This window comes from Melampsora larici-populina (genome assembly GCF_000204055.1).
Source record: "Melampsora larici-populina 98AG31 unplaced genomic scaffold MELLAscaffold_31, whole genome shotgun sequence".
Classification (NCBI taxonomy): Eukaryota; Fungi; Basidiomycota; class Pucciniomycetes; order Pucciniales; family Melampsoraceae; genus Melampsora; species Melampsora laricis-populina.
This window is the reverse complement of record NW_006768795.1, coordinates 157453-167879: the sequence shown is the minus strand read 5'-3', so window position 1 is coordinate 167879 and position 10427 is coordinate 157453. Positions and strand designations below refer to the sequence as shown.

At 40.7% G+C, this 10427-nt stretch overlaps 2 protein-coding genes across 2 annotated transcripts; both read left to right on the top strand.

The window, feature by feature from the left end:
• Positions 1–798: 798 nt before the first annotated feature.
• Positions 799–1685, top strand: MELLADRAFT_65053 (uncharacterized protein; the record flags this gene model as incomplete). Its single annotated transcript, XM_007412601.1, has 2 exons — positions 799–977; positions 1064–1685. 2 exons carry the CDS (start codon positions 799–801, stop codon positions 1683–1685), a joined length of 801 nt encoding a protein of 266 aa, XP_007412663.1.
• A 2107-nt stretch (positions 1686–3792) lies between these two features.
• Positions 3793–5642, top strand: MELLADRAFT_65052 (uncharacterized protein; the record flags this gene model as incomplete). The annotated part of the gene is made up of 7 exons (XM_007412602.1): positions 3793–3816; positions 3995–4158; positions 4406–4559; positions 4637–4838; positions 4893–4939; positions 5036–5194; positions 5619–5642. The coding sequence occupies 7 exons, from the start codon at positions 3793–3795 to the stop codon at positions 5640–5642; spliced, it is 774 nt and encodes a 257-aa protein (XP_007412664.1).
• Positions 5643–10427: the final 4785 nt, after the last annotated feature.

The window sequence follows — 10427 nt, the reverse complement described above, 5'->3', positions numbered from 1 at the left end:
TATCACCTCTGAAAATATCCTAGACTCCAATCATGGTAGAGTTGGATGGATTCCTCGTCTTTTGAGTTGGGCTCATCACCATCTTTTGGTAGAGTGTTCCCTCCGATCTGTGGTAGGGTTATCCCCACAAGAAGAAATCCATTACCCAAATCTGAGACACATCACTTTTAGCTCTTTTAGCGCCAAATCAAAGAGCCGTACACCCCCAGATCTTGAATTATGGGAGATTTCAGGAGAGTTCAAAACAAGATCACCGATTGGAAATAATCATGTACTGTCTCCTCAATATCAAGATAGGGATAGGTGTCTCACTTCACAATCTTAGCATGAAGTTAGACCTAGTTAGACCTTACATTATGCCTAGCAGCTTGTAGAATAGAATTCCCCCATGAGAATTCGAGGTCTCAGTATGACAAGGGTAGAGTGGTGTCTAGCAATACAACTTGACATGAAAGCTATCACCAAAATATTTTTGGTGTAAAACCTTCCGCGACTTTATCTTTTCATCAAAGCATCTTCTAATGTTTTCATCTTTGCTGCAGAAGTCAATCATTTTCATTCTCTTTTATCGCTCTTTTACAAACTGTAGGAGTATCTCAAAACGAGAATTAAAAGGTTTGTGTTCATTTCTTTTTTCCTTTTCAAATCCCAAATGATCACTATGATATCAATACTAAACCAAATCTGAATCAATTTTAATGTCGAATTTTCTTAATTCAAGGTCCTAAATCTTTCTTGGGATACGTTTGGACTTTTCAAGGAAATAAAAAAAATAATGCCTATGACGTCGATTTCACTATGCTAGAAACAGTTCCTCTTCAAGATCTTCGTACTATGAATGAAATCCCAGATTTAAAAACTGATGGATTCACTTGGGTTTCAAAAAGACACGTTGAAGGAATTGAAAATCTAAAAGAATTCTCTAATGAACATAACACTGCTTTGACAGATGATTCGGTTAAACTTGTGAAAGATTTGTAAGGGATTTTTGAAATTATTCATCAAAAAAAGGAAACTATATAAAAAAGGATCTGACTGAATTTAAATTTTATCATTTTCTTAGAACAGGAGCAAAATCAGTACTTGCCTATTCATCTACTTTTAGACATTACGAATCAGAAAAAGCTAAAAAGCCAATTTCAGTCATTCATTCAGATATGTCAGCCAAAGGAGCAAAATATACTAAAAAAGAAATCAAAAAAAGATTTTTAACTTCAGAGAATCCAATGGAAGTTGAACTTGGAAATTTATTGAAGAAAGGTCAAAATAATGTGATGTTACTAAATGTTTGGAGGCCTCTTCGAGTTGTTCAAGATAATCATCTTGGATTTTGTAAATGGTCATCTCTTTCAAGACGTGATAGATTAGACTGGGGTATCAAACCCACCAATCCACATAATTCACTTCAAGCATGGAAGTATAGTAAATCTCAACAATGGTTTTACCTCAGCAAACAAAAGCAAGATGAAGTGTTTGTTTTCCTTCAACACGATAGTAAAGCAAAAGATCATCACGGTATCAATGTTCCACATGCTTCATTCAATTCTAAATCAGATCTTGGTCAATCACGTACAAGAATGAGTTTTGAGTCTAAGATCGTGGTAGTTTTTGAATCACCAACAAATGAAGGAAGATTTTCAAAACTTCATAAACAGATTGATTCATTTTTCAGCCAATTCAATTGAAACACATGAATTAGATCTCAAGAAGAAATCCTCAATATAATCTGAAGTTGTTGGATTTTGTGTTATGAAAACATCAATCATTTGAAAACCTATACGTCTTCACTCACTACCTGTCAAACTTGTGGTCTTCTCCCATTTGTCACATATATCATCTGCTACAATGTCAAATACAATTTATGTTTTCAGGATTGTAGCATGCAAAAGAACATAAGTCTTTCATTTAGATATGATTACAACCTCCTGATGTGAAACATAAATTGCAAAGTTCAAGAACAAAACAGGAGATCTCCACATCTATAAATACCCATAGCAAATATTAAGTACAATGAGTTATAGACATATGTGAATGGAGAAGCTCTTTAAGTATGTTCAGAACTGTTCAAAAGTAATAACCTTCAAAGGAATAAATGTCTTGATACTTCCAAAGATCTCAAGCTCTAGACTGTAATCAAATCAAGTGATAAGCTGTCTTTTCAAAGTCTTATCCTTCCAATTCAAAACTTCAATCAGTTATTGAAATCAGTAATAATCTAGATTCTACAAACTATGCCCAGGCATTGAATTTTAAGTACAGACTATGAGGTTGGTATTTAAGATACTGAAAAGATCCCTTGGTATGAAAGGAAAATGCAATCAAGTCAAGTTTTGTTCATCAGGCGTAAACTTCCCTAACTCTGACTCCTGAGAGAGCACCACAAGATCAATGGAATCTGCTAGCCTAACACAATAGTTGCTACATAGTTTGCTAGTCATTAGTGTTCCCGCATTTGTACATACAGGCACATACTACACACTTAAATTTGGATATGCCCGATTGGCATATCCAAATTCAGGAAATATCCCACTTGTCCAAGGTCCTCTGGGAGACAGTCCAAATCAACATCAACCACCATCTACACTTTGCCAAACACAAAGATGAACATGTTCAACATCTTCCGCCCCAAGCCCTTAACGGACCTACCGGGACAGATATCTCCAGAGCACTCTGACCATGCCCAACAGATGAGCACGCTTGAGCATTGGAATTGCAGTGATGAGGAAAACCATTCAACATTGACTCATCACACTATAACATCTTGGTTTTCCCCAGTGACTTCACCAGTGACTTGGCTCAGCAAATTGTTTTACCCAAATCACCCCAATACATTGACATTCCCAATGCCTACACATATACCCCATTATCCTGGTTTGACACCTATCAACCCGTATCAGCTGATACCCACACCACCACCCATCTTGTTGGAAGCAACCAACATCCAAACAGGCCTCATCTGTCCCTCTGATAATTGCATACACCAACCAACTCACTCAACCTTTTATTGCAGGCCTAAAAACTGAGATAGCCACCTTATTGGTGTCAGCCTGAGACCTAAAACAGGTGGCTTTATGAGAATCATAGCTGAATAGATGTGTGCTTGCAATTGGTATTGAGGCTTTGTTACAGTATCTTACTGAAGTAAATTCGAGCCTAGAAGGTGAAGGTTGGTATTATTCGCACAAGGAGTGCGAATAGATTAAGAACCTAGTACTCACAATTATATTTGGTGATATAATTTGTGGTCTTCTTCAGATGGGTACGTTAGTACACCTGTCTCAGGGTAGATCTACTTCTACTTGAATTGATAAGCGTAACTTTATCAAAATAAGATCTGTGAAGATGTTCGATGGAAGATTATAGATTCAAATGTGATCATTAGAACATTGAGACTTTATAGAATCAGAGCGATAAAACAATAACGGATTTTAAAAGAAACCACGGTATACATGAAAAGAAGAAAGGTATCAAAGATGCATTTCTAATTTAAAAGTGTTCGGCTGGGGTTGGTTGTAACAGGTTATAGAGTTTTACGGTCTAATGTTTTAAAGTGCGGTTTGGTGATAAGATGATTCTCTTTCTTGAAATGTGTAAAACTACTACTTATATATCATGGTGCATATCTCTTTGTGATATAACACGCAAGGGATTGATGCATGCTTTCATAAGGGTCCTTTTGTAACCAGTGCGATGTTACTTGTTCCTGATCCCTTAGTCACATTCTTGGAATGTAACTAGGCTCAAGGAAACCTTCTTTGAGATCAGGGTCTCCTGAACTTCGAGTATGTCATCATGAATTCTTTCAAGATGATGTACGTATGTATTGATATCATAACTATCAATGTTTACATAGGCTATGTTGTTGATGATACTTATGACTGCCAATGGGAGTATTACCAAGATACTCCTCATGGCTGACAATTGGCATCAAGGTGAGCATCAGGCTACTCAACATGATATCACAAAGCTTACTTACCCATACCATTCCATCCAGTGCAAGCGCTGCAGTGGTTATATACAATCTAATTTACATGCGAAATTTGAGGACAACATCAATTACATCAACAGCCAGATCAACTTACCAAATGGAGTCTCAGCATCACAAAACAACAGCGCCATGGATTTAAGCAAGATGCTAAACCAACCAAATGCCCCACTGTAAGGCTACACCTCACAATCACAGGTGTGACAGGTGTTCTCAGACTATATAGTAGATTCAATGTACAGAGTTGTTTGATCTTCTTTCTATCTTTCTCATCCTCTCTTCTGGGTTTCTTTTGAGATAGTCTTTTGTAGCATCTGGAGTTTCTTTGATCTGATGTTTAGTTGAGCTAGGCCTAGCTTTTGCAATACTATTTTGGGTTCTAGATACTCTTGGCTCCTCCACTTGTGCCTCTTGGTGTAGCTCTCTTTATAGGAGCTTCCACCCGCTTAATCCTCCTGCCAGCCAGGAGCAAGGTAGCTCTGAATCCACAGGGCTGGTTTGTCACGGCTTGAATGGAACTACTGCACCCGGTCACTCACAGCAAATCAACAAAGGATGCAGTGTCCTTTTATGCGTGAGTCACATAAGTTCTTTTTCTCAAATATGCGCTCTCTGATGAAATCAAATCATATGTATTCCATTTTCCTCAAGTGTTGTTTGAACCTTAACAACAACACAATCCCATGCTCAAAGCACAAGCACGACAACAAAGTTAAACATTCAAACAACAATAACAACCCAAAAGAACAACCTAACTATAAGGTTACACCTGTGGGCAACAGCCACAGCATGGGGAACTACAGCACAAGCACGCAACCCTCTCTTCCGCAAACTTCTAAGAAGTTTGCTCAAGGTATATATTTGGAAGATTTTTTGAGATTCTGCAGTCTTGCAATCAATTGAAAAGCTGAAGATTGCAAGCGATCTGAACATGACCAGAAATCTAACCACATGGTGACTTTGATTGTTTGGCCATGATCCACAGTGAGATCCTATGTTTGACTTCATTATTTCCCAATTATTTATGGTCTCTTTAACTGATACAACCAGGACAACCCATTTGGCTATTGGGCTGGCCGTTTCCATGCCCCACACTGGCCAACCTTTGCACTATCATATTTGGACGATGTGAAGCGCCTAGTTGGGCAACACCTTGGCGAGGATTGGCAAGGTGACTTGCAGGTTTGGAATGCAGATGAACAGCTCTGGGTAAGTCTCAGTATCTCCTTGGCCATATTTAGTTTGCTTCTTCACTTGATATGTAACTTTCAAATGGTATGTAGCTTCATCTAAGCATGCAAGCACCAGACCAATACCCTGGAAAGAGCTGGAAAGTACTTTTTGTATTCCCAAATGTCACTTCAAGAATTGTGGCTTGGTGTCAACATGCCGGGATTGGAAGGGGTTTGTCGCAAACGTTGAGGTGGACCAACTGAATATGTCTGGTTGGAAGGTGAGGCAGTGGATTTCCGAGATTGTGATGGCATCTTGACAACAGATAGAGGTACTTTGATCTTTAAAAAAAGAAAGGCTACACATTGGATAGAGATTGAATGTGTAGAAGCGTGTTGAATTGAGATTGAGATTGGGTGATTAAAAGAGATAATGGTCAAATGAAACTTATTATTATTAGTCAATGGAGGATAAAGAATTATGATTTGAGAATGATGTATAGAATTGAGGTTGAGAAAAAAAGAAATAAAGTTGAACACATGAAGTAGTGTGAGGATTGAGGTAATGGATAGAAGAGCTGGATCAGAATAACCTTCAATGTGAAGGCCTGAAACCCCTTTCAAGAGGGAAAGGGGGTCCTTTCAATTCATTTCAAAGCTGATTAAGGTGCTTGAGACGGAATGAGTGGCCAATTTGGGTGTCAGAGTCGTCATTATGGGAGGAATATTGATATTGGGGCGAGGCCAGGGGGAGAGGGGTTGGATTGTGTTGGGCTTGATTCTCAAAGGTCCATATCCTTTGGGTGTGGACCTGCATGTTACCTGTTGACACGCTTTGGAACGGGTAAGCAGGTCGGAGCGCAACTTGTGCAGCTGGTGGGGCCAGCTGCACAGCTGGAGTGCAGCAGGTAATAAAATGGTATTTTGGCTGCCTTTTCAGTGCAGCTCATATAAGCTGCAATTTGGGGCGGCCTGACGCTGTGTAGCAGCTGAAAGCGGCGGGCCTCAGCGCAACTGGTCCACCGTTGCTCAAACACGTGATCTACTTTACTTGATCTGCAGCTGGGTGGTGTACCGACTAAGTCTACTTCCAATTGTCAGACACTCTTTTTCACACTCATTGAGGTGCACTACCAACTGAACAGCTTTAATCAGGTCAGTGATTGCTTTGAGAAGCCTTCCTTTTATACCAGCCCTCATGCAGCTTTTATACAAAGCATAACGTGCTTCTACTCTATGGAATTTTCAATCCTCGGATACTATCTTTTAACACATTCAAGTAGTTCTGCTTGTTGTGATCTAGGACAATTCTGCTGATAAAACGCTCTTTCATCATCAGAGGGATGACTGAAGTGAATATCCCAACATCATAGAGCCACACAAAGAAGAAAGGGAATATAATTCAAACATAAGTATGATGTTGGTAGCCACGTAAACAATCATATAGGGAGAAGATGGATCCTACCTATACACTCAACACCTGCGTAAGGATGAATCATGGTCATATAAATACAATAAGCACTTTACTCAGGGTAATGCAGGCACTTGGCCCGGAGTTAGCCCGCAGGAAGCTCAAGCAGGCCTTGGGCAGCCCAGTCATTTTGAGCCTATTTTTTAAAAAAAAACCACACCGGTGCCGCAATTTGTACCACAATGCTCAAAGTTCTTCTCCGTACATAGATCAACATATATTTTGATATTCAAGCTACATACACCCCTTCCTTTTCAATAATCAAGTTTATTCCAATGGGCTCCAAAAAGCGGCATGCCAACACCAGCCCTAATTCCGAAAGCCACTCCCAAACTCAACAACCATGTCTCTTGTATTCAAAAGAAAGCACTCGAACATTAACTATTTCATCTGAAGAAGATTCTGATGACTCTAATCGTATAAAAGTTACTACAACATCAACTAGCTCCAACCAATCAAAGCTTACTAGTCAAATCAACTCCAACCCAGGTAACAAAACCTTGTGGGTGTGGAAATGTTTCAAGATCAAAACCGTTGTTGATCCAATCACCAACAAGGAAGAGAAGAGGACAGTTTGCACCTTCAAAGTTCAGCCTGAAAAGCCCTGCGGAAGCCATTATAAATTAGATTTAACTCAGAGCACCAAATCAATGAGTCGACATCTTGCAAAGCACGGTCTCAATGAAAAGTCACATATTGAAGAGGGAACAGTGGACATGAAGAAGTACCTCAAGGCAGGCAAAATAACTAAAGTAAGTACCACAAAGCTTACTACCTAGTTCTATTTTACCTCTGACACACTTTCCTGTGCTTCATGATAGAGTGAAAAGCTTTTGACTTCAACTTTCCGACCTGCAATCTTACGGCTGATTTTCAATCAAGAAATTCCATTATCTCTTGTCAAATCCGAGGAATTACAGGCTGCTTTTGAACTAGCAAATCCAACCATTCAGACCTTATTCTTTGGCCGTACTATCTTAAATGTCACTCTCAAGTCTCAATTTATCAAAGCCCAATGTTTACTTACTCATATTCTGACGGAAGTTCCTCACATCAGCTTTACCTGCAATAGCTGGAGTCAGCACAATAAATCAATTCTCAGAGTCACAGCTCACTGGGTTTCAAAAGATTACAAGCTATGTGAAGCAATTATTAAGATAATCGTGGGGTCACATACAGGAGAGAATCTATCTGAACATCTCATTGAAACTCTGAAAGAATACAAATTAGTTGATAAAATGTTCCGCCTCACTGCTGACAATGCCTCTAGATGTCAATGCTGTCATGGGACAAAAACTAGAATCTGTAGTCCCTCAATTTCACGCCAATAAACATCTCCTTGGCTGTATATGTAGCACATGTTCTCAATTTGGTTGCTAAAGCTGGCCTTCACATGTTCTCATAGAAGGTAGGTGACAAGACACCCTCTATCCCTCTCGCACTTGCTGCTTGGCTTCATCAAGATACGGCTTGAATTACCAGCACTCTCACTTGCCTCATTGGTTTCACCAATCACGTTGAAGCTTCTCCACAACGTGTGGAGTTGTTTGCACTCCTTGTTAAGGCTATGCTCCCACCAAAAGACCATGTCCAACTGATTTGTTGGGTTGATACTCGGTGGAACTCTGACTTTGAAGCCCATCAGAGATCTTTACAACTCAGAGTTGTGATTGCCTATTGCACAAAGAACAATATGGAATATGTGAAGTTTTCTCTTGCTGAGAGTGAATGGGACTTAGTTTCCCATCTTGTTGAATTTCTTTCACCTCTTGATGTTGGAACTAAGACACTATCAGGTTCCAAATACCCAACATTCTCTGAAGCTGCACCTGTTTATCAATGGATTTTGGAGAAGTTTGACAAGGTTTGTTTCCAGCCACTTTCACACAGTTTAGATCATATTTATAACATCTTGATGATCTGGTTTGCAGGCCTGGCAAGGAAATGCAAATGAATTGCTTTGAGCAGCTATTGGTCCTATGAAGATCGAGCTCGAGGAGTACCATCTTGCTGCGCTCCAGAAGCCCGTCTATCTATTTTCTAACATCCTTGACCCTCGAAGCAAGCTCCTTGAGCTATCAACATCAATGGTTCAAAAGGCTGGCCTGTACGACCGAGAGAGTTGCAATTCAAGTTTATCAGGGAGGCAGAAAAATATCAGCTACAACAGCCCGATCTAGTAACTGATGACCCTGAGCCTGAGGAAGAACCGGAAGAAGATGGCCCACGCCAATTCATCTCACACAAAAAGGATCTTGCAGTTGCCGAAGAGGTCAAGATGTATCTTTCCAGTGGATGTGAAGACAAAGACAGTAAACCTTTGGAATTTTGGGCAATCAATGCTGATAAATACCCTGTTCTTGCGCGCATGGCTGCAGCATACTTAGCTATTCCTGCTACGAGTGTACCCTCTGAACGATTGTTTTCTGCTGGTGGAAGAGTTTGGACAGATGAACGGGCCACTATGAATCCAATTAACTTTGAGGCATCAATCTGCCTCAAAAGCTGGGGTGTTCTCATGAATGTTTGGTATACTCGTTTGCTGTTCTTTCCAAAAAACTTTGTTATTCTCATTTTTTTCCAAAGTATTTCTAATTTATGTGCTCCTTCCACATGTCCCACTTCTTTGGTCCTCAAAAACTGCTTGTGTTGCTTTTTAGCTTGAGTTTTTTTTATGAAATTTCCATCCCTTCTTCATCCTTGGGCTACCGGGCCGGCCCGGCCCGATAGGGACACGCGATGCGCTCTCGGGCTACACTTGTTTTCGAGAGTTTTCGGGCTCGCCCCGGCCCGCCCGAAAAAAAACGGGCCGGGCGCCAGCCTTAACTCAGGATCCTTGGAGGATTGAGACCGCGCAAGTGGATGAACAGGTGGTCTTCAAAAGATTTGAAGAAATCCAAAAGTTCCCCAATGAGATTTTTCAACACCCAACATCCTCTTCCTCGTTTTCCCCATCTGCTGAGATTTGGCCTGAGGGGGATTTAAAGGGCGCACTTTCTTCAAATTGAAACGTGGATGCTCTTCACTCCCATCTTGTTGTATTGTACATCCTGATATCCACTCTTTTCGTCCAAAGCTAAGCTCAAGTGTGTAGTGACAACGCGCGTGGACAGCCGGTGATCCCACTGCAAGACCGACGGGTTATGTAAATGGTAGACTCAAAGGATCCCAAGCAAAGATCGGAACATATGATCGGTCCCCTGTTCCAAGTTATCAAGATTATGAAGCACACAATTGCGTAGAATTGAATCTGTGGCACTGAACAAAGGCATGGTGGGTCAAGACTCGGGGAGTTTGAGCTTTTGCATACACAGTTCAAGACGGACAAGAGCATGGGGTTAGAGCACGCGCGTGGGGACATGCCAAACCGAGAAAATCTTTGTACTTTTCGAGCTCATCGGCGATCATAGAGTGGTTTGTGAGGTGAGCTCCTGTAATGTTGGAAAGAACCGAGACTGCATATTTGCGATACCGGAAGAGCACCGCCGGCCTGTGGGCATTTACAGTCAATTCCACAACGTTGGGAAAGGCTTTGGCGGCAATTTGCTTGAGTTTTGCGGGTAAATTTCGTCAGGCTTTTGGACGTTCAAATTCCAGCAGGCGGCTTGGTAACTTGTGCTGATACTTGTGAGTCACTTCCTCTCACTTCAGTTCGCTGTACCGTACTATAGGCGTCTTGATGTCTAGCATTCCCACTAGAAAAAGTCAGACAATGATTGAGAATTTCCATGAAATTCATCATCCACCGACGGCATTTACGTTAGCAGACACACGCGTCAATATCAACACTAAATGAAAC